The sequence below is a fragment of the Pygocentrus nattereri genome, chromosome 18, assembly GCF_015220715.1.
Source record: "Pygocentrus nattereri isolate fPygNat1 chromosome 18, fPygNat1.pri, whole genome shotgun sequence".
Taxonomy (NCBI): domain Eukaryota; kingdom Metazoa; phylum Chordata; class Actinopteri; order Characiformes; family Serrasalmidae; genus Pygocentrus; species Pygocentrus nattereri.
Window position 1 is genome coordinate 739,049 of NC_051228.1, and position 24,006 is coordinate 763,054.

The following is a 24,006-nucleotide window of genomic DNA, read 5'->3' on the forward strand; positions in this document are numbered from 1 at the left end:
GCAGTGTTTATTATATAATACATCATCAACAATGTTGTCTTAACAAGCTGTAAATGAAAAAAATTCAACTAATAACACAAGAGCTTGTAAGCTGCCTGTAGAGGAGCTGAACCAATCAGAAGCTACAAGACACTTGTGTTCTGTATATGTGACATCGCAACCATCACAACTAACTGGTGGTCTGACCCACTCAGCGTTCAAGCTTCATGCCAGAAAAAGTGGATATTCTGGTCTTTAGGGGGAAAGAAACAGACCTGGAAATGAATTTATAGAAAATTACTGCATTTAAATCAGAATCTCAATATCGGTGAGAAAAATCGCTATTATATATTCCTAAACTGTTCAGACCTAGTACACACACACACACACACACACACACACACACACACACACGCACGCACACGCGCGCACACACACACATCCTCTCACTCACTTGAGTGTCTCTCCAGACATGGCCAGGTTGTAGTTCTTCTCCGGGTCAGGAAGACTCTGGAAGTCCACGAGGCACGGATGCAGCTTTTTATTATCATCACGAAACTGAACCAATGGGAAACAAACATGTATGAGACTTAACAAACAGCACAGAAAGCAGAACAATAATGAACAACCAGTTTAAAACACGGAAATATAATCGAGAATAAAAATCATTAACTGGACTTCGAAGGTAATTAATTTTACTTTCTGTATGTTTTCAGACAAAGGGTGTGTCCTCACCGGTCCGTAGGTCCAGCCCTGCTCGATGCGAGTGACGGCCCACAGTTCGTGACTGTTCTCAGCCAACTTCTCTCTGATCCGCTCCAGATGAGGAGGAAGAACAATCTGCACACAGAGGAACACAGCTCAGCTGAAAAAAGACCTTATGTACTGAAAAACACAAAGCACCGAATCACTAGAGTCAAAGGAGTATATCAATTAATAAAATACACCCACACCACCTCGGTGGGCCAGATTGTCACGGATTGACACGATTGGCAGATTCCCACCAGGAGGCACTGTGACATTATAAACACACCATTTATAAACACACAATCACAACTGCTTCACCAACATGGGTGGGGACAAATAAGACAACAAAACGGAAGAGAAAAAGTGGACATTTGCTACCAAAACCTGTATATGTGACTTTACTTAGTTGGACTGAACACAATTATGGTGATAAAAACAGATTTTTCTGTAAATCAGGCTGTATAGAGACTGTACTGTCTTACTGTGACCATCACCACCTGCTTTATGTTCAGCGCTCAGTGTCTCAGCATGTTTGCTCAGTACTCGGTTATTCTGAGTGAAGCAGCTTTATTGATAACGGTCTGTAGACAGAGCGTCTGTAGAGGGTGCGTTTCCCGTAGCAGGTCAGTCAGACGGAGCGTTTCGTCCAGTGTGAGTTTATAAATCGTAGCTTTGTCTGAACATGATGGTCTATTCAAACATTCAGTGAGAGTCACCAAAGAACAAGATCTGTAAAATCACAGTGTCTCTCTGGCTTTAAAGCACATTCAGCTACAGCTCAACCAGCCAATCAAACGACTCCAACAAAACGGAAAAATAGAAGTGTGAGCTCCTCGGATGAGATTCCTGCTGTTGATGTGCTGCTGCTGAAAAAGACAGATGAGGATCAAAACTATGAAACCTACTTTACTTACAGCTATACAGAAGAGCTTTTCTGATGGGGAACGAAATCTACTCTCCTCCACTGCAGCGCTGCTTGATCAGAGATCACTAATGTAGCATAGTGAGCTAAAGACCTTCATTTAATCAGACAGATTTAATGATTTAACTGTTAACACTGATTTAAACTAACAGCTACTTCATTTTAAGTAGGTACTCAGAACGGTATAGGACTAAAAACATGTACATATGCTCGGTCTGGTTTGTAGTTGTGAGCGACGAACTCAGGTGTGTTCTCACATACGGAGTTTGCTGCAGGAGGATCGTACCTGCACCGTGTCCACAGGGTTGGGCGTGAAGGCGGTGTGGGACAGTGACTGCGTTGGGCCCAGCAGGTTCCGCACACCGCTAAAGTCATGTTTATACTCTTTAATGGGCTCGATGCGCAGCCTGTCTTTGGGCAGCACGGCCTCGTAGCAGGGGGCGTAGCCCGGCGGGGGCACAAACTTAAAATCACCATGGCGACCACCCAGGAGAAAACGAACCCTGCAGAACAAGCAGCAGCATCTTTATTATACAATCACTCATTTACATCATCCCCTTCTTCAGTGTTTGGGTTCTATTAGAATATCATGAGGTTCTAGTGGTTCTGGTGTTCCTATAAATTCTGCAGATATCTTAATAAATCAAGCAGGCGTTCTAATGAATAATGTTAGCATTTTTATAAAAAACATACTTTAAAACTTAAAATTGTTTTTTCAAGGGCTCTTTAGTAAAGAAAGTGGTTCTATATAGAACCATGAACACTCAAAAAGATACCCTTTTCATGATTATGAGTTCTTCAGCTTGATGGCAAATGTGCATTATATGGTTCTATATAGTACCTAAAAGGGATTTTATATTGTAACAGGTTTGACACTGTAACAATTGAAGAACCCTTTTCGGGGCTAAAACTACTAAAGAACCCTTGAAGAAACATCTTTTAAAGAGTGCATGACGCTATAAAAATTATTTTAGGATTCAAGTAAATTATTTTGGGATTACTGTAAATGTAAACAATCTATTAAAACATCAGGTCTGTTAGATCAGGGAGTCTAAAGTCCAGCCCCAGGGCCAAATGTGGCCCTCAAACCAATTTTAATCGGCCCCTATCTTCTGTTTTAGAGTGTGTTATAAGTGGCCCACCAGCTATCATTGATTTTTGTTTAGCTTGTACTGCAAATTATATTTATGAACAAATAAACACTTGAAAAGGAATACAATCAATACATTAGACATGTTTTATTGTTACTCTTAAATAATTTAATCATTTTCTATAGGCACTTAATGACCAAAGCTGCTCTGGGCAACAATAAATGAAACCTTGTGCATCTTTCACACAGTTATAGGAAACACGGCAGCTCACAGAAAGCTCAGATATTTTGAAAACGTAATATTTTGAATCATTTGTGAATCATATTTCGGTCCTCAGGTATTCTGGCCCTGTCTGGAATCTGGAAGTGCGTTAGACTGTGCAGTAGGTTCTCACTTGATGCCAGCAGAGAAGCTGACTGCAGGGAAGAAGAGGCCGTCCAGGTTAAAGTTCTCGAACATGCCCTGCACCGGGTGGCCGTTAATGCGGAAGGAGATGCTGGGCACGCTCAGATCCAGACAGCAGCTCACCACATCTTCTGCTGCCAGAATATGCTGACTGGGCGAAGCCACCTGGCGAGGGACGCGGCCTGAACAGAGACACAAAGGCTGAGCTTCAGTGAGGAAAGTAAACACCACATTTCAGACTCTGCACTGGCCCTGGAGAGGCTTGGGATACAGTGAAAATAAGTAATGGCAAAGTTTTAAAGAAGGTAAGGTGATCGAAGATCACTGATGGGCAGAGTGAATGACTCCTTCAACTGACCACTGATGGGCAGAGTGAATGACTCCTTCAACTGACCACTGATGGGCAGAGTGAATGACTCCCTCACCTGACCACTGATGGGCAGAGTGAATGACTCCTTCAACTGACCACTGATGGGCAGCATAAATGACTCCCTCACCTGACCACTGATGGGCAGAGTGAATGACTCCTTCAACTGACCACTGATGGGCAGAGTGAATGACTCCTTCAACTGACCACTGGTGGGCAGCATAAATGACTCCCTCACCTGACCACTGATGGGCAGAGTAAATGAGTCCCTCACCTGACCACAGGTGCAGTCCGTCAAAGCCGTAGGAGTAGAGGTCATCCCCGACCCCGTTACTGCCCCACCCCTCCCCTCCTCCGGGGTAGGGGCTGTAGCCCTCGGTCAATGCCCAGCCAACCCGCAAGTGACCCGCCTGCGCCGTCAGGAACGGTTCCACATGATCCACAATCAGCTCGTAGTACCACTTCTTATACTGAGTGGAGCCCTCACACGTGCCCAGGAAGATGTTCGGCCTCATACTGCAAAGCACACAAGTCTTTATGTCTTCTTGTCTTGTTTTTCCCTTTATTTTCTATATTATGTTTCTACTGTATATTCTTTTTTTCAAGTATTTCACTGTAAGAAGCAAAAACAGCAAATCTTTATGCTCTAACTTTTTAACTGTCATATTAGACTAGTTACCACAGATAATGTACAGTGTCTATTTTTATTTATATTTTATTATTTTTTGCTCACATTTTACATTTTTACACTTTTTAGGCATTTGCATGTTAATATTATATATTCATCTTCCCCTTTTTAATCCCTATTTTTTATTATTTTATTGCATTTTTTGCATTTTATATTTTTTTAACTTTTGGCATTTTTATATTTTCATATATTCCTTATATTCTTCTATTGTACATTCTGGTTTTCATGGCAACGGACATACAAGCACTTCACTTGTGTGTGTGACCAATAAATCCTGATTTAATTTGATTAAATTTGATATGTTAGCTTGTCAGTCCTGAGCTGTCAAAGCGCTCTGTGTGTATCACAGTGGACACAGTGTCTGTCTCAGTCTGGCTCATTATTCACTTACACTGTCTTATATTTGTGGACATTGACGCCGGAATCTTTATTCCTGCATGGCTACATTGCACTGTCCTGTTTTCCTGTTTCCTCTCTCTCTCAATAAAAACTCAACAATATAAAACTATTACTAACAACAGAACTAATATGATCTCAAACACCATCTGGACGCTAAAACTGCTATATCCACAAAATGCTTACCTGGTAACATAATTAATGATGTTGGTTTGGAGCAGGAGGTCCCGTCCTGGAAGCAGGTTCTCTGTGATGAGGTTCTGATTGGACCTCACAGCCACACCGTTACACACACAGAGAGAGCAGAGTACATCCAGAACCTACAGCAAGGGAAGCAGAGGGTCAGCAAAAGGTCAGTCAGTGTTCTGTGATACTCTGTGAGGGTCTATGACCCTGACCTTGTGATTGCGGCCATGTTTGTCCAGCAGAGCAATGATGGACTTGATGTGGTTCTCCTGGATGATGTTTAGGACCTCAGGACTTTCAATCAGGATGCAGTATAAAACCTCCAGAATGCCTAAAATACAAAAAAGGAGACAATAGGTGTGCTGGTCTGAGTGGATCAGACACAGCAGTGCTGCTGGAGGTTTTAAACAGCTCAGTGTCACTGCAGGACTGAGAATAGTCCACCAAACAAAAATCTGGGCAGCGTCCTGTGGGCAGCATCCTGTGACCACTGATGAAGGACTAGAGGATGACCAACACAAACTGTGCAGCAGCAGATGAGCTGTCGTCTCTGACTTTACATCTACAAGCTGGTTTATTCTGTTATGTGAATAGGGATTAACTGTTTTCATTTCATTTGCGTTTCATCCACGTATTTGTTGTTAGAGCAGGTCTGTCTACCTGAAGAAGCCTCCAGTCGGTCCAGTTTGCTGACCAGCCAGTCCAGATTATCACAGAACAGAGCACAGTTTGCTCTGTTTCCTCTGATCAGAGACGCTGGAACAAACACCAAACAGACAGAAGTACCTTTATTCACTCTATGTCACACGTACACACACACACACACACACACACACACATATATATATATATAAAATACCTTTTTCGATACTATGTTTTAAAAAAAACATATCAAATTAATCAACAATGCCTTTTTATGTATAAGTTTTTTCAGTGCATCCATATAAAATTCATTTTAGGTTTTTTTTGCCTCCAAAAGTCTATAAATGCCAGTAGGTGCAATCGTCCAGCCACACATGCTGATTAAGTAAATTATCAAGGTAATTTATTTTGACATGGTTTTTTTATGAAAGAGGGGCCATGGTATCGCATCATAAAGAAGACCCCAAGTGACCTTCATAGTGCAATGACAAGGTCACAGATTTAGTAAAAGTGATGTTTAAGTTGCAGTTAGAAGGCCTCAGTTTACCATGTCAGGTGGTCTGACCTCAGCAGAACCATGAAAATGTGGAATATAATAATATTCATTTATTTGAAAAAATGTAAATATAAACTCAAGTTGAACAATAAAGGTTTCTATGGGTGTCTAAGTAGATGCCTGTTTAATTTGAAATTAGTCTGAAAAGTCAGGCGGCGGAACCAGTGAAAACACTCCCCATATTAAAGATGGAAAATGCCCAGAGACATAAATGCAGATATAAAATTGTCCTGTTAATAATGACAAATTTGTCATTTTTGAAAACCTTATTTGTCATTGACCCTTATATATTACAGCATATACTTGTATACTACAATACTTGTGTATTTACAATAAACTTGAACTGAACCTATTACAAAGCACTGAACAAACCGACAGACATTTTTTAGCCTGTTTTCAGAATCAAGTTATTACTGTCTGTCAAAATTAAAGGACATTTAGACGACAGCGAATCAGTGTGTCTGTGGTGCAGAGCTGTGTCATACAGAAGCTCATACCCAGCAGCTCATACAGCAGGTTAACAATCTCCTTCCAGGACTCGGCGGCCTCCTCTCCAGCAAACTCTGAGAAATGAGCCGCTGTGTTGTACACATTCAGACGGTCAATACAGTCCAGCACCAGAGAGATCATGCCCTGTGAGAAACAAGCGCTTTATCTCAGACAGAGAAAACAGAGGTGTGTGAAAACTAAACTAAAATCTAAACTGTAGGGCTGTTTTCAGACTGCAGGCAAATCAGATCTTTTGAGTCGGTTTGTGAGTGACCAGATTAGATTTGCGTGTCCATCTGTCTCTGTGAAACTATACCTCTGCATTTAACCCATCCATGCAGTGAAACACCCACAGAAACACTAGTGAACACACAGACGAGGGGCAGTGGGCAGCCCTATCCTATTTTGCTCAAGGGCACTTCAGCCATGGACTGTCAGCCGAGGGGATCGAACCCGCGACCTTCCAGTCACAGGGCTGGCTCCCTAACCTCGAGCCCACGACTGCCCTTATTTTGTGTCACAAACTACCAAACTACCAAGTGAACACATGAATAGTAATATACTACTGGGCAGTCATGGGCTTTCAGGGAACCAGCCTCGTGAGCGGAAGGTCGCCGGTTCGATCCCCAGAGCCGACAGCACATGACTGACGTGTCCTTGAGCAAGACACCTAACCCCCAACTGCTCCCCAGGCGCTGCGGATTGGGCTGCCCACCGCTCCGGGCAAGTGTGCTCACTGCCCCCTAGTGTGTGTGTGTGCTCACTAGAGTGCATGTGGTGTTTCACTTCACGGATGGGTTAAAAGTGGAGGTGAAATTTCCCCGTTGTGGGACTAATAAGGGTCTCTTAACTTCACACTTTGGTCTTTTATTGTTACCCTGATGAAACAGATCAATAATAAGAGTTTCCTTAGTGAAGTGAATTGCACAACATCAGAAACTATCGCAGTGCATCCAACAATAAAGGCAGTGTGGAGCTTCTTTGACACACTGATAGAAAACACAGCAGCTCACAGAAATTCTCAGATTCCACAAGCTGAGATATTTTACTATGAGCGGACGTGTGGGTGTTGGGGTGTGTGTGTGTGTGTGTGTGTGTGTGTGTGTGTGTGTGTGTTTAACCTCTTCCTGGAACAGGTTCTGTCTGTTTTTCAGAGATCGCAGTTTGCTCTGTTTCTCCTCGTGCTCCAGCTCCTCCTCTGGTGGTCTGAAGTAGAAGATCAGGTCCTGCAGAGAGAGAACCACAGCGTCCAATGGCAGCGACTGAGGAGGACCGGGCGTTTTATTTTTCCCACTCAGAGAGTCCAGTCCCCTGCAGGAGAGAGACAATGTAAACACAACACAGCAAACAAAAACACAGACCTCTATATTTAATAATAATAATGCTAATAATAATAATAAATTGTGTTTAAATAGTTAAAACACGTATTAAAGCAGTGACGGGGCAGCATTTACAACTGAAGTGATGTAAAAAATGTATCACATATACAAAAATATGTCTCTGGCATTAAAGGGGCTCCCAAGTGTCCCTGATTATTGTCAGGAGATCATGAGCCCTATTGGTCACTTTCACACCTGCTATTTTAGTCCAGACCAAACTAGGCAGGAGTGAAAGACAGTCATCCTAGCTCTGTGCTTTGAGTCAGGTGTCTCTGACACTACTTAGACCTGTCTTAAACACATCTCCAACATTCAGGCATCACTTCAGACCAGACCGATGGGTCTATTTTGCTTCAGTCACACTAAATGTTAGCCAACTGTAAGCCAGTCTGGCCAGTTAATGATTCACTTTCTGGCTGTTTCTCTAAAATGTTCTAACAGTTGATGATGAGCCGACAGTCTGGGGCCATTAATAAATTCTTCTAGGGAACTGTGGCCCCAGACCCCCCAGTACAGGCTTAGACCCCATCCATAAACATCTAGTGACGCCCCTGTTAGGTTTAATTAGTACCGCATGTAAAACTCCCCCCACCAGCTAACAGGTGCTCAGCACTCTGTAAACACTCAGGCAGCCGAGTCGCAGGTCATAAAGACTCCAGAGACGCTAATGAACTGGCCCATGATGCCGAGCGTGAGTGTGTACTTGATGAACTGTGTGAAGAGTCCCGCGGTGCTGAAGATCATCCTGGCGGCCTGAGACTCCTCCGTCTGAGAGCGCGCGACGGTCAGCGCGTCGTCCATGTGGCCCTCCTGGTGAAGGATCGCCTGCGGAAACATGTTGGACGCATTTTATAACCAGCGCTTATGATGGAGACTCAACTGTACCTTTACATTATAAACGTATACGGCGTGAACGCCGGCTCAGCGGCCACACGCCTAAACAGGACAGGTCTGCAACGGCGCTTAGCAAACACAAGAGTTCCATTTAGAACCATGAGTTCTGTGTAGAACCATGCATGCTTAAATGGTTCTTTGTCTGGTGAAATTGTTCTTCAGATTAATGGAGAACGTGTTGCATGTGATTCTATATAGAACCTTTCTGAAAATGTTTCTGTACAGAATCAAATGGTTTTGCTATTGTTACAAGCTTGAGAGTGCGCATAGTTCTACATAGAACCTTTCTGAAAATGGTTCCACATAGGACCAAAAAGGCTTCTTTTATTGTTACAACCCTGACTTTGTATATGGTTTCATATAGAACCTTTTTGTAAATGTTCTATACAGCATCAAACATTCTGACATCCTCACAATAGCAGAATCATTTTAGGTGCTATACAGAACCGTTTTCAAAAAGGTTCTATATAAAACAACACACAACACATTCTCCATCAGTCAGAAGAACCATTTCACCATGCACAGAGCATGAAGCATATAGTACTCATCTACTTAACTTAAGAACCCTTGAAGAACCCTCTTTTCTGAGAATGTAGCTTTTCATTGAGAGTTCAGATGATTTTAACATTTCTGAGAAACCGTTTTTGTTCTAGGTGATTAGGGTGGAGTATAAACTGAAACACCGACAGCAAGCTAACAAATTCCTGAGTGATTTGTAAAACAACAGCAAACACTAATATTCCGTAACCGTTCCAATAAACCCGCAGAGAGGGATAAACGGGTAAACACAAGGCAGAAGTCCGTACCTTCCTCTTCAGCGGGCCGAGCCGAGCGGACTTGGCGTCCACAGAGGCGTAGGTCAGCCACAGGCTGGTGGCTACATGCTGGACGAAGCACATGGACTCACCGTACTTTATCTCAGGGGTTCCCATCCCCTCCACATCACGCTTATGAGCCACCTCAGTCTTCTCCTGCTCCAACACACACACACACACGCGCGCACACACAGATCACCATCATCAAACAGCTCTTACTGAACTGGGAAAACCTGCTTTTAGCTGCAGCGCAATGCTGATTAAAACGATTGTGTTATGTTTTAGTTATTGTTTTACATTTTCTATTCTTTTATTTATTTTATTATTCTTTTTTAAAATATTATTTCATCCCTAATTGATCTTTTATTTGTCAATAGATTTATTATTTAATTATTTAGTTAATTGTTATTCAATTTAATTAATTTATTTATGCCTGAAATGCCTTGGTGGAATTCCGGCCTTTCTCGTCTGTTACAGGACGGCTCAATCTTGTAATGCAGTCCTTACTGCCCGCCTACTGGCGAGCTCGACCACTCACACAGCGCACAGCGGCTACTGGAGGAGGAGGAGTGTGGTCAGTGCTGTAGCGTGTGGAGAGACGCTGACCGGACTTTCAGGATCCACCCTGGATCAAACTGATCCGGCAGAACCGACACCGCTGGAGAAACAGCCACAGCGGAGTTACAGCTGCTCAGGGGAGAAGGGTCTGTCTGCAGACTGCAGGACAGGGGTGGAACTGCTCTGGAGGTTGACCAGTCAGAATCGAGTGAGTGAGTTGACCAATCAGAGCATGTTGGGCTTGTTGGGAGGTGGGGCTTAAAGACACAGGAGCTCTAACAGAGCGTTTGAGACAGGATGAATAGAGATGAACAGCGTGAGGAAATAACGTGTCTGTGGAACATTCAGGCTGCTCTAGGCTGTATCTAAACCCGGCATTCGCTCTGTAGGTCTTATAGGCTGACCTTTGATGCTCGGAAGCAGAAGGCAGAGCTCTTTGTGTTTGCTTTCTCCGGATCCACCAGCAGCAGTCCTTTCTCGTCGTCTAGACTCAGGTACCTCCCTGTGGTGATGTGACGCACTCTGAAGGCCTGACCCCATTTAATGTGACTGCCGCTCCACCTGCGGACATGACAGGGAACATTTAGAGCCATTAACTCACACCTTCATCCTCACTGAGCAAACAGATTTGCGCTTTTCTGAGTGTTTTTAAATGCTAATACTTCTACTTTTCATTCATTTCCACTTCGGCCGTTCTCCTATAATGGTGCAGCAGCTACATTCTGGAGCCTCAGGCACCATTTAAGGTGGAACGGGCAAATTCAAACAAGAAGTTCGTGAGTGAGAATCTGACGTCAACCTTGTAAAAAACGAACGTTGACAGGCATTTTACAAGAATACAGAGCCCCGCCGGTGACATCCTGTATAAATAAAAATAATGCACGGCCACAACTTATTAACGCATGGGAACGAGATCCTAATGCGTGGCCATGACTTAGTAAGCGTGGGAATGAGATGATTAAGTCATGGCCACGAGATCACGGCTTACTAAGTCATGGCCATGTATTAGGATCTCGTTCCCACGCCTTACTAAGTCGTGGCCACGCATTATTTTCATTGATACAGGATGTCACCAGCGGGGCTCCGTACAAGAAACTGTTCTACTTTTGTGGGAAAGTTTCCTGCCGGAGATGTGAGAAAAGCAGCTGTAGCTGAGCTGAAGATGAGCGCAGAGTAAAGCAAGTCTGCGTTTCCGTTTATATATTTTTAGCCTTTACTACAATATCAGTACATACTGAGATATATTTACAGCCAAGATGGTAAAATGGACATAAAATGTGAATCCCAAAGAGGTTTGGGCTGTTCGTAACATTTGGGTTGCGACCCCTGGGCTATACTGATAAATGCTGCAGTTCCACTGCAGTTCTATAGGACAGATTTCAGACTCCTTTTTACTCAAGTTTGCTTTTGGTAGCTACTTTCACTCTGACTGAGACACCTGCGCTGCTCTCCTCCCACATCACTCACCCAATGCGAAGAGGCTCCAGTCTCCACAGTGATCTTGCGTGGCTGCACACAGCGCCTCCCTCATAATGGGCATTCCTGAGCATTTCAAACACAGCAGACATTCAAATCACATTAACAGAGTTTGCAGGTGTACATGTGTGTGAATGTGTTTGGGGGCTTTTTCTCTCACTTGCGCTGGTCGTCCCCCTGATCAGCAGCAGGAATGGCCAGGCACTCGTCCATGTGCCCGTGGAAGAGACGGAGCACATACCCCCCAGTGAGATACCCTGAGTCAGAACACAAAGTTAAAGCAATTGACAAAAATCATATTTACGCATTTTCAGTCTCAAATCCGTTCTGTTTTCTGGGTACTGATAGCTACAGTGTCCAGCACAAATGCTGTTAGACTAGAGCTCATCCCACACGTTTTCTATGGGGTTTAGGTCAGGGGGCTGGGGGCTGGGGTGGCCAGGACAAAATCTTCATTTCTGTGGTCAGTGAACCAGTTTTGTGATGATTATGAAACATGTTTTGGATCAGTGTCGTCCTGGAAGATCCAAACTGTGGCCCAGTTTAAGCTTCCTGGCTCATATTTACTGTTCTCTATTATGTGCACTGTGTATATTGTATTGTTTTGTACTCGTGCTCCTGTGTTGGTTCTGGAAAAATGTTGCTTCGTTGTAGATAGCTGAAATGACGACAAAGTCTCTTGAACTTGTATCTCAATAAAAACAGCACACTGTACCACTGAACCACCTCCATACTTCACTGTGGGGATGAAGTACTTTTCTTCTTTTTGTCTATACCAAACTCATCTCTGGTGTTTGTTGCCAAAAACCTCTATTTTGGTCTCATCTGACCATAAAACATGGTCCCACTGAAAATGTCAGTAACATCTGGCAAACTGAGCTTGAGTTTGCTGATCCTTGAGAGCAGATCTTACTTCTGGCAAACAACCTGAGATTATACAGGCGGTGTTTGATCGTAGTTTGGGAGCTTTCTGACCCCAAGACCTAACTAATGTCTCCAGGTGTATTTGCCAGGTGTTTGAATATTTGTGGAGGGCACTATTCATTAGGATTTTTAATGATTTATGTGTTATGTTGTTAACTAATGTGATAAAAATGACTTTTCACCACTTTAATCAGATCTGAAATATGGTGACAACAGTTTTGAGTGTTAAGCCCATTTCATACCAAAACTACGCTATTTCTAACACTTCTATGCAGGAACAGCAAAGAAATGCGGTGTCTATGCTACAACGTACAATCTACACTAATAAACAAATCGACAAATCTAGTTTTAGCTCTTTGACAGGCTGACTGACATCTGTTCAGTAGGTTAATGCTGTGAACACACAGCATCTCCTCCTCTTCATACAGAGCTACATCACCTGGTGAGAAAGCGAACAACAGTCACGGCAGCTGTTCGAGATTTATTGTTGATCTCTTTGTCATCTACATGAAGTTAATATGAGTAATAAACAGACAATACACATGTTTATATTACATAAAAGCCCAACACAAACAACAACCACTCTCGCTTTGCAGAGTGGTTCCGGATTAACACGTGCGCCGTGTTCTGGATTCTGGATTAACTGGATTAACACATGTTCTGGATTAACATGCACACCGTGTCACATCTGGTGTGAAATGGGTGTTACAAACGGTGCTGTGACCACATGTATACATTCAGCAATGACAGGAATGCTCTTAACACAGCACATAATTTTGTAGTTTATAATGTAATTGTCGCCTATTTGCGTTTAGCTTTGCATGTGTTTGTACCTTCAGCCATTTCACAGCCAGAGCAGACTGGATTCATGTTCCACAGGGTCTGCATGAAGGAGGCGTCCACCATCAGGTCTCCGCTGGCGTAGGAGAGATGCTGCAAAAACACACACACATCTCACTTTCTCCAAAAGGCCAGAGGTGACACTGTCAGGGCGTCTTATCAGTCCTGCTGTGTTTCGACTGGCCTACCAGACGATGCCTGCAGGTTTGTCTAATTCCACAACCACATTTGCTTATTTTCTCCTAAAATACTTACCAGGTACCTTTCGGATGACACGCTGACCAGGATGAGGTCGTCACCCACCCTGACTTTCTCACCCTCGGACCTCTGCTTAGATGCAGGGTGGATGGTCCACCAGCACGCCTCACCTGTCGCATAAACAGACACACCTGCCACTTCTTACACACTCTAGGGTTATTGATTAAAACGTACCTTCTCAACGAATGGGCAGTTCGCATGATGGTAATGCACGTGTGAAATTCTTTCAGAAAAAAACATTTTGGATTTTTTTTACTGACCTTCTACAAACACCTGCTGTAAAATACAGAAAACCTGGAGAGCTTATCAAGCTATCAAGGTTATCAAGTTGTCATGCTTCTAAACTGTGGGACTCAATTCCACCTTTTATTAGACAATAAAGCTCAGCGCTCACTTTTCACAACTTTTTTTACTACCTGTCTGTAAAGCACTTTGAACTGCCATCGGTATGAAAAGTGGCATATAAATAAAAATTATCATTATTATTATTCATAATAATAACAATAATAATAACAGGCAACATCACAAAGCAACCTTACAGCAATTCCATGTCCGAGACTAATTGGGTACTGCCAAAGATGACAGTGGCAAGAAAAACTCCATCAGAGCAAGTGGAAGGAAGCTTGAGAGGAAACGAGACTCTTGTTTTGCACCGAACAGCAAAACAATAACAAAACAAGAGAAATAAGAGCAGAGAGTAAGATTGTTTACATATATATATTTTTGGGATTTTTTCCAATTTTCTCTCCAATTTAGTTGTTTTCAGTTCCATCCACTAGTCAGGACTCCCCCAATCACATGATACATTAAAAAGGTTCAAAATAAAAGTAAATAGTAAAATAAAAGAAAAAATTTTTATAAAAATATTTAGTATTCCTTTATATTAGTTGGTAAACTAGTATAGTAAAGAAAATGGTTCTACATAGAAACATGTACACTCAAAGAACCCTCTGTGTGATTTAAGGGTTCTTTGCATCATGAACGTCTTCTTTAGACTGATGGAGAATGTGCTGTAGATGGTTCTATACAGAACCTTTTTGAAAAGGTTCCTGTAGCACGTCATGTGCTACCCCAGGCTGAAGGAGGACGCTGGAGGCAGGGTTCAGGGTTACGGCAGCCATGTTTCTTTAATCACACACCAAATAAATACAAACTCAGACCAAAACCAAAGACACACTGGCCACTTGTCCGAGCTCCAGCCGGCTCGGCTCTTCAGTCTTTTTACTCAAGCTTTTCAGCTCTTCCAGTCTTTTGTTGCTGCTCGTCCCTCTCTCTCTCATCTGTTCCCTCTCAGCTCTATTTAAAAGGCGCTCACGCTGCCAGCCAATCAGCATCAGCTGGCTCTGAGCACCTGAGCCGAGGGGGAATGAGAGCTCGCTGCTCAGCTTGCGGCTCAGCTGCCTGGGTCGAGCACGAGGTGCAGTGAAGCTCTCACCCTGCTGTCCTCGCCAAGGTTCATCACCGCTGGGTGTTTGTGGGGTCGAACGCATGTCACAGTTCCATACAGCACCAAAAAGGGTTCTATTGTTGCTGTAATATAACATGATTACATGTTATAACATGAGAGGAACCTTTTTTGGTGCCACACAGAACACATTTCAAAATGGTTCTAAAGCACATTCTCCATCAATGTAAAGAACATGTTCATGATGCAGAGAACCCTTAAATCCTGCATGTTCATTGTCCATCGTCTTTACTGAATCTTTTATAAGGGTGTAGTTTGTCTATTAGCAACACAGAGTTCACCGTCTAAGTCTAATTTCCACCTGTCGAGTCCTCCTGTAAGCCGACGTCGAAGGCCAGCTTGTCCGTGAGGGAGCGCGAGGTGGTCAGACAGCTCAGATACTGAAACACAACCAGAGGAAATCAGCATCTCCACAAACAGCATCCCAAATATAATAACATCATAGATCACTGAGAGGATCCTTTAGAGGAGCCGTATAAAACAGTGAGACAGGCACAGCGCAGAGGAAGGAGATACGGGACTGTGTGTCTGTGTGAACGTTTTCACACTCTTAAAAATAAAGGTGCCGAAGGGTCACGTGATCCGGTTCAAGATGGACGCCTGAAACTTTTCTCCGCTCCAGGCTTCAAATTAATCCGTAATTTTCTCCGAGTAAACTCAATACTGCCAGTCGAACGGTACTCTAGAGATGCCTAGACCGCAACGCGACAAAGAATTTCCTATTTTTTCATCGTCGGGTCCTGCCGTCAAAAAGAAAACTGTTCAACAAGCGGCCTCACATGTTCCGAGCCAGGTCAGTGAAGCGGACGCTAACACCTCAGAGCTAACACCTAGCCGAGTAACGATGGAGCAGATTTTGGCTGAAATAAAGTCTGTGGCCTCTCAGGTGAACGATATGGATGATTCAGTCGGCGCTCGTCTAGATATCATTGACGGTGCGCTGAGTGAGATAAAGGTGTCTGTGGCCGCGGTGGAGAGCTCTTTGTCGGCTCTCTCTAACAGAGTGACGGACTTGGAAAAGCGCTTGGAAGAGGTCGAGGAGAGGGTCTCCGCTACAGAGGACAGTTACAGTGCTTACGGCACCCGTGTAGCCGCCACGGAAAAAATAGTGGAGCACCTACAACTGAAAATCGACGACTTAGAAAACCGTAGCCGACGCAAAAACCTGAAAATTATCAACCTACCAGAGAAAACTGAAGGCAATATCTCTCTCGCGGACTTTCTCCAGTCAACACTGCCGACTTTAGTCGGTCTGCCTGCTGACTTTCCTCCACTGGAGATTGAACGTGCCCATCGAGCCCTAGCCCCTGCCCCGGCTCCAGACAAGCCCCCGAGGAGCGTCCTGGTTCGGTTCTTACGTTATCCACAACGAGAGGCTGTGCTCCGAGCGGCGATGAAGAAACGCGACATCCAACACGGTGGTTCCCAGCTACGCTTCTACCCTGATCTGTCTGCGGAGGTCCTGCGGAGGCGGCGAGAGTTCGACGCCGTGGGGAAAGCGCTGGCACGTCATAATAAATATCGTGGTTTTGCCTACCCAGCCCGCCTCCGGTGTCTTCACGAAGGCCGAATTCGCCTTTTTGACACTCCCGAGTCTGCGGCTGCATTCCTGGACACTCTTAATTGAGGTAATTTTTACCGTTACTGTTATCAGCCACAATGGAGAAAGACGGACGTTAGGTGTACACTGAGCCCCCGCCGAGCATTGCACTTTTTTTGTGACCACCATACGAACTCTATGAGAACAGTTTATATAAAAGACTTGATTTCACTTATAGTTCTCTCCTTTCGATAAAGGGTGATTTTAGTTTCGTTTCTCTTCTATTCCGTATTTAAAGTACACCTGGTATAAACGGTGTGGTCAAGCATAATTTTGAAATCCATCCTTCTTGGGTGTTTCTCAGTGGTGTTTATTATTCAGCCTGGAGTATGGACACTGTTTAGGGTGTCTTAGTTGTTACTGTGATCTACTTGTTAAATGAAGACTTGGACTAAGTTTAGAATGCACTGTGACTTCTTTAGGGGTAGTTTTTTCCTGTCGTTTGGGGACAGGATAGGGGAGGGTAAGCGCTGCTGTTCAAATTTTTGTGTTTCTTTTTGGTTAAATAACTGGAGTCTAGGTTTATTCTTTTTTATAATTGCTTACATTTTGACTATTTCTTCCATATTCAGCTCCTGTTATCCAAGCATTTTCCAGCTTTGTGGCTCTTATGTCTGGTTCTCTTAAACTTACCACTTGGAACGTCCAAGGTTTGGGCCATGTAATTAAAAGGAAGAAGATTTTAACATTTTTGAAAAAACAAAAAACCAACATAGCGCTACTTCAGGAAACTAGGCTCTCTGACATAGAACATCTGAAACTTAAAAGGGACTGGGTAGGCCAAGTTTATTTCTCCTCTCATTCACAGAATAAGAAAGGCACAGCCATCCTTCTAAATAAGAACGTTCCTTTCATTTTGACACATGAAGAAAAGGACTCGGAAGGCAGATTTATCTTAATTAGTGGCTTAATTTTTGAACAACATATAACTATTCTCAATATTTATGCCCCAAACAATGATTCACCTCAGTTTATGTCACAAATGATTTTGATGTTTAATCAACATTGTAGTGGCCTGGGCTTCTTAGCCGGTGATTTCAATTGTATATGGAATGCCTCTCTGGACAAATCCTCCCCTGCAAGTATGTCTAATCCGAGATCGTCTGCCGTCCTTAAAAATTTATGCACTAATACCGGATTGATAGATATATGGCGACATTTAAATCCTAAAGTGAGAGACTACACATTTTATTCACATCCCCATAATTCGTATTCTAGACTGGACTATTTCTTTATTCCTAAAAACTTTTTACATTCTGTCCAGACCTGCCGTATAGACCCTATTGTCTTATCAGACCACGCTCCTGTACATCTATATATTAATCCGTTTTGTAACATTCCTAGAACTCCCACGTGGAGACTCAACACCTCATTTTTAAATAGTGAGTCTTTTTGTAACTTTGTTCGGCGTAATTTATCCCAATTCTGGCTCGATAATAAAAGCTCTCCAGTGTCCTCTGCTATGATCTGGGATGCAGCCAAAGCCACCTTACGTGGTTATCTTATTTCTTATAGCTCTTATCAGAAAAAGGCTATGGAGGAAAACAGAAGGAACCTCGAAAAAGAAATGATCAGGCTGGAACAAATACACAAACAATCACCTACATCAGTAAACTTAAAGGCATTAGTGGCTGTTAAGACTGAACTTAATATAGATTATACTCGTCAGGTCCAGAAATTGTTACTTTATACTAAACAGAAATATCATGAATTTGGAAATAAGTCCAGTCGTCTGCTTGCCTACCAAATGAAAAATCTAAATAATGATCGCTCAATTAATATGATAAGAACACAGAATGGGGATATTACACATAACCCAAAGATTCAGATAAGGCGGACATTGATAATATCATTTCATATTTGAACAATATCTCTTTGCCTACCATTACAGAGGAGGATCGTTCCACTTTAGATGCTGCATTCACACCAGAAGAGGTCTTGGCTGCAATCCAATCTATGCCAAATGGGAAGTGTCCAGGCCCAGATGGGTTTCCATTGGAATTTTTTAAGAAATTCTGGCCAGAGATCCACCCAATTTTTATGCCAGCCATTAATGGTATTTTAAGAGAGGGTATCCCTCCTTCCTGGAAAAACGCTTCCATTAGTTTACTTCTAAAAAAAGATAAAAACCCCCTGGACTGTTCCTCCTTTAGACCTATTAGTCTCCTCAATGTGGACTACAAAATTGTTGCAAAGATACTAGCTCGGAGGTTGGAAAATATTCTTCCAAAAATAATAAATCCGGATCAGGCAGGGTTTGTAAAATCAAGGTATGGCACAGACAATGTACGCCGTGTTCTTAATGTTGTTCAGTATCTTAACACTCATAAAAACCCAGCGCTTATAGTCTCTCTTGATGCCGAAAAGGCCTTTGACCGAGTGGAATGGTCATTTCTGTTCTCGGTATTAGTAAAATTCGGTCTAGGCTCTAATTTCATTAACATTATCAAATCTTTCTATTCGGATCCAATAGCCACAGTTAATACAAATGGCTTATTGTCTGAAGGCTTCCCAGTGAGCAGAGGCTGTAGACAGGGGTGCCCTTTGTCACCTTTATTGTTTTTATTGTTTATTGAACCATTGGCCGAGGCTATCAGAACCAATCCCGATATATCTGGGATTATAGTAGGTAAAGAAAGACATGTTATTTCCCTATTTGCAGACGATGTCCTTTTATACATGTGTGAACCCGAGAAATCAGTTCCGGCCTTGTTGAAATCTATAGCCACATTCAGCACTTTGTCGGGTTATAAGATTAACCTGGGGAAGTCGGTCGCTACGCCCTTTAATTTCCCCCAGGATATGTCAATACAATCTCCTTTTCATATGTCTAGGAGGGGTTTTAAATATTTGGGTATTTTTGTCACTCCTAATTTAAATAATTTGTTTGAAACTAATTATTCACCTCTAATTCAAAAGGTTAAGAATGATCTAACAATTTGGGCCTCCCTACCAACTTCTCTTCTTGGGAGAATCAACACTATTAAAATGAATATTCTTCCTCGATTCAATTATTTATTTCAAAATCTTCCGTGTTATCTGACCCCTGCATTTTTTAAGTCACTGAATTCTCACATATCTTGCTATATTTGGAACAACAAACACCAAAGAGTTAAGTTCTCTATTCTGACTAAACCAAAGGATCTCGGAGGCTTGTCACTGCCTACTCTACAATTATATTACTGGTCAGCACAACTAAAAATAATGTCAAATTGGTTTATGGACAGGAAAGATTCCTTATGGTTGGGTCTTGAATCTCAGTCTTGTTATCCTAGAAGTCTTAATTCTCTTCCTTTTATCAATAACATAGATTTGTTAAATCATCTCAAGAATAACATAATTGTTTATAACATACTATTAGTTTGGCGAGATGTGAAGAAGTACCTTAATATTTCTCCTGCTTTTTCTTTCCGGTCTCCTCTGGTTTTGAATCCAGATTTACCAGCACAGATTAGGAGTATTGGCTTGATGGAATGGACATCTAAGGGTTTGTCAAACTTCACAGACCTATTGGACTCCGACTCTGTTAAATCATTTAATCAAATCAGGGCTGATTTTAATATTCCCCATAAAGATTTTTATAAGTATCTTCAAATTCGTCACTTTATAGGTTCTCTTTTGAAGTCAGGTAGGATTCGTATGGAACTGTCAGAGCTGGAAAATGCTGTGGTTTTGGCCAAATCTCCTAAAGGACTTATTTCCAGGATTTATACCTTACTGCTTTATTCTGATTCTTCAGGTTACGACTCTCTGAAGGTGTTGTGGGAGCGCGATCTGGAGGTGACATTTAATCCTGCAGATTGGGACAAGATTTGTAAAGGGGTTTTCCCTAAATGTACTTCCATCTCTATTCATGAACAGAATTTTAAATTTTTTTACCGGACTTATTATACACCTGTTCGCCTCCAGAGAATGTTCCCTGACACCTCTAATCTTTGTTATAAATGTAAGATACATAGAGGTACATTTATGCATTTGTTTTGGACATGTGACCTTATAAAAACTTTCTGGAAGGGGGTTCATTCTGTAATCCAAGAAGTCACCGGTAAACAATTTTTACTGACTCCTTCTTTCTGTTTCTTTAATCATACTCCAGATATTTCTTTTGACACATATACCAAATCTCTGCTGATAATTCTTTTATTTTTGGCGAAAAAATGTATTTTGCTGAGGTGGTCCACCCCCCAGGTCCCTACAGTTGACATGTGGATAACACAGATTTCTGTTCTTATTCCTCTTGAGAAGCTGACTCATGACCTCAACCACAATTCTGACAAGTTCCGGAGGATTTGGGAACCACTACTTTCCTTTTTACAGAAAACATAATTCATTACTTATCCCTGGAACAGGAGGACTGGCTGCCCGTTTATTTTACCTATTTCATATATGTTACTTATTTACCTGTCTCCTGCACTTTTGTTGATCATCTCATTATTCCCATGTGTGCATGTATACATGTTTGTGTGATTATGCAGAGATATTTATTGCAGCGCTCATTGTTTGTTTGTTTTGGGTGGGATTTTATTCATTTTATCATTATTATTATTACTGTTTATTTATTTTTGTGTTTTTTAATTTCAAAAAGCCAATAAAAAAATTAAAAAAAAAAAAAAAAAAAAATAAAGGTGCCAGGTGGAACCAAACCAGGTTCTCTGGAGCAATCCCACTGAAGACCTATTTTTGGCAGGTGCTACAAAGAACTCTTAAAAACGTTCATCATACCTTCTCAAACAGAACATCTTCTTAAAATGTTCTTTATGGATCCTAAGCTGGTTCCTCCATATGAGTTAAAGCAAAAATGTTCTATATACTCAGAACCTTGTTATGAAACCAAAATGAAAGACCTAAATATAAAGTACAGGAGTTGATAAATTAACCACTGACAAACAAATTAAAAAACGATTTGCAGTCACATAATAGTTTTAAAAGAGGTTGCTTAAAGAGGCAGTTTGGACCTCTTTAGTGATGATGCAACAGAGGACAGGTACTGAGTGCTTCAGCACTCAGCAGCAACACTGTGTGAGTTTGCGTGGTCTACGGATTCGTGGCTGAGCTGCTGTCGCTCCTAGACTTACAGTTGTCTGGGGCAGATCTAGCAGGCCAGAAATTTCATAAACTGACATGTGGCAGAGGTGGCATCCTATAACAGGCATGTTTAAAGTCACTGAGCTCTTCAGTGCTACCCTCTACTGCTAGTGTTTTTCTATGGAGACTGCGAGACTATGTGCTTGATTTCATACACCTGTTAGAAATCTGTGTGGCTGAAACACCTGAACTCAGTGATTAGGTGTGTACATATACTTTTGTCCATATAGTGTATATTTTCATATTGCCCAGCCCTACAATTGATGAACCTTTATTATTAAGAGTGCAGTAGAGATACAGTATATAGATACAGTGTGTATATGAGTGTAACTGTAGGGCTCACCATGCCGGAGTGCGTGTGTCTGAGCAGGATGGCGTGTCCATACAGCAGCGTCCGGTGGCCTCCGCCTTGTGATGACTGGGAATAATTAAAACACAAATACGGCAAACTGACATCTTTAACAATGAGTGGAATGTGCAGCCATCAGGAAGCCGGCAGTAATATACGGTGAATATACTGTTCGGCAAGAGGCATCAAGAGTACGGACGGTTGCAGAAGAGCCAACACAATCATGATTAGTGTGGACCAGTGAGTGAGCGCAGGTGACTGAATTTGGGTTAACCAAACCAGAATCACACACACCACAAAGAAATGTCAACAAGAAGGATTAAAGGGTTGTTTTACCACGGATAAAAGTAAAACTTTACAATGCAAATTATTGAAATGAATGACATAAGTAAAAAAAACCAGGTGAGATCTGAGTGAAGGATTAAAGGAAGGTATAGTGTTTGTCTGTGTTTATGATAGTAATGAAATGTTCAGAGTAATAAATTTGGACACGTCTCCATGCACAGTGTGACTTATATAGCCCCAGCATGTACTGTTCCAGACTACTGTTCACTCTCCAGTCCCTGTATTAAAAATTAAGCCCATTTTCAGTTCACTGTTTTCGTGATGCCACAAAAACAATCTATTCAGCCTGCAGCAGTTTAGCCCCTCCCATTCACGTTCAAATGGCAATACCAGGCAGGCAATCAGAACAGAGCTCATTTACATATATCTGTCTTCAAGGCACAGGAACAGAAACAGCCTGTTTAACTCTGGCTGGAAAACAGTCATCTAAATATTTATTACGACTATTTTATGACCTCAGTCATATCTTGTTTATGCTAGCAGTTGTAGATTAATACAGAGCCTTTGGGGTGTGTGTGTGTGTGTGTGTGTGTGTGTGTGTGTAAAAGTAATTGATTGTCATTGTTAAAAACAGAAGCGCAGTGTGAGGGAAAAACAGAACTAAAGAGAAACACACAGTAAGGTTCATCACCAGAACAAAGACACCCATACATACCCATTTATCCAAATCCACTGCCTGACCAGGAGAAGCACGAGAGGAACATTAGAAATAAAAGATAGGAATTCTAATATAGAATCATCAATCTTCAATCCTAACCTAGCTGAATCACAAGGTGGGTGTTTCTGATAAAGTGGCCAGTGAGTGGAAGCACAAGGTGGGTGTTTCTGATAAAGTGGCCAGTGAGTGGAAGCACAAGGTGGGTGTTTCTAATTTTGTGCATTGCCCTGAAGGGCACAATCAGGGTAATGGAAATACACTACATATACAAATACAATATATATTGTGCTATACAGGTTTTAAAACGTTTTAAACTCTGTGTGTGCTCACCTCACTGGTATGAGAGAGCATCTCCTGAAGAGCGCGGACAGATAAGGACTGCTCCAGGATAAAGCAGCAGATAGCCAGATCGGGCGGCACATTCTGAAAGACAAAACAACATTGCTGAGATACAAAAGCCCAAAATAATCGAGGACACCTGGAATTTAAACTGTTGATGTTTACTGTCGCGTTTTTCTTCGTCAGTATTTAATACCTTAGTATGTTAATGAGGAAACCGTTTAAGGTTCTACCTTCTGAAAAAAGCCAATTGGCACTCCTTTTATAACCTTGTCATGATATCAGTACTCCAACCTTTCAGGTGTTTAAAGGAAAATCTCACTGATTTTTCCTTTATGATATGAATTTCTGCATAATTAGATGGTTAAGATGTAATTCAGAGCGGTTTGTTGTGAATCGCTCGGTTCTAGATAAATTTACTGAGTCAGAGCTGCTCACAGTGGTGGTGATAGGAACCAGACGTCCCTCTAAAAGCTCCTCACAGTGGTGGTGATGGGAACCAGACGTCCCTCTAAAAGCTCCTACAGAAAGTTCCTACATGAACTGGTTCTGA

The 24,006-nt window shown here is 42.2% G+C and overlaps 1 protein-coding gene across 1 annotated transcript in view; it reads right to left on the bottom strand.

The window, feature by feature from the left end:
- Positions 1 to 24,006, bottom strand: part of ryr1a (ryanodine receptor 1a (skeletal)) — a 138,240-nt gene that overhangs the window by 97,958 nt on the left and 16,276 nt on the right. The window contains exons 5-25 of the mRNA XM_037547310.1: positions 23,445 to 23,537; positions 23,112 to 23,132; positions 22,106 to 22,180; positions 15,379 to 15,457; positions 13,610 to 13,722; positions 13,348 to 13,447; positions 11,751 to 11,847; positions 11,582 to 11,656; positions 10,519 to 10,675; positions 9,548 to 9,712; positions 8,551 to 8,672; positions 7,590 to 7,779; positions 6,477 to 6,612; positions 5,442 to 5,537; positions 4,994 to 5,112; positions 4,782 to 4,915; positions 3,786 to 4,027; positions 3,134 to 3,326; positions 1,935 to 2,151; positions 715 to 819; positions 434 to 537 (exon numbers count right to left, since the gene is read on the bottom strand). Of these exons, the coding sequence (XP_037403207.1) occupies positions 434 to 537; positions 715 to 819; positions 1,935 to 2,151; positions 3,134 to 3,326; positions 3,786 to 4,027; positions 4,782 to 4,915; positions 4,994 to 5,112; positions 5,442 to 5,537; positions 6,477 to 6,612; positions 7,590 to 7,779; positions 8,551 to 8,672; positions 9,548 to 9,712; positions 10,519 to 10,675; positions 11,582 to 11,656; positions 11,751 to 11,847; positions 13,348 to 13,447; positions 13,610 to 13,722; positions 15,379 to 15,457; positions 22,106 to 22,180; positions 23,112 to 23,132; positions 23,445 to 23,537 (2,633 nt within the window). The remainder of the gene's footprint in view (positions 1 to 433; positions 538 to 714; positions 820 to 1,934; positions 2,152 to 3,133; positions 3,327 to 3,785; positions 4,028 to 4,781; positions 4,916 to 4,993; positions 5,113 to 5,441; positions 5,538 to 6,476; positions 6,613 to 7,589; positions 7,780 to 8,550; positions 8,673 to 9,547; positions 9,713 to 10,518; positions 10,676 to 11,581; positions 11,657 to 11,750; positions 11,848 to 13,347; positions 13,448 to 13,609; positions 13,723 to 15,378; positions 15,458 to 22,105; positions 22,181 to 23,111; positions 23,133 to 23,444; positions 23,538 to 24,006) is intronic.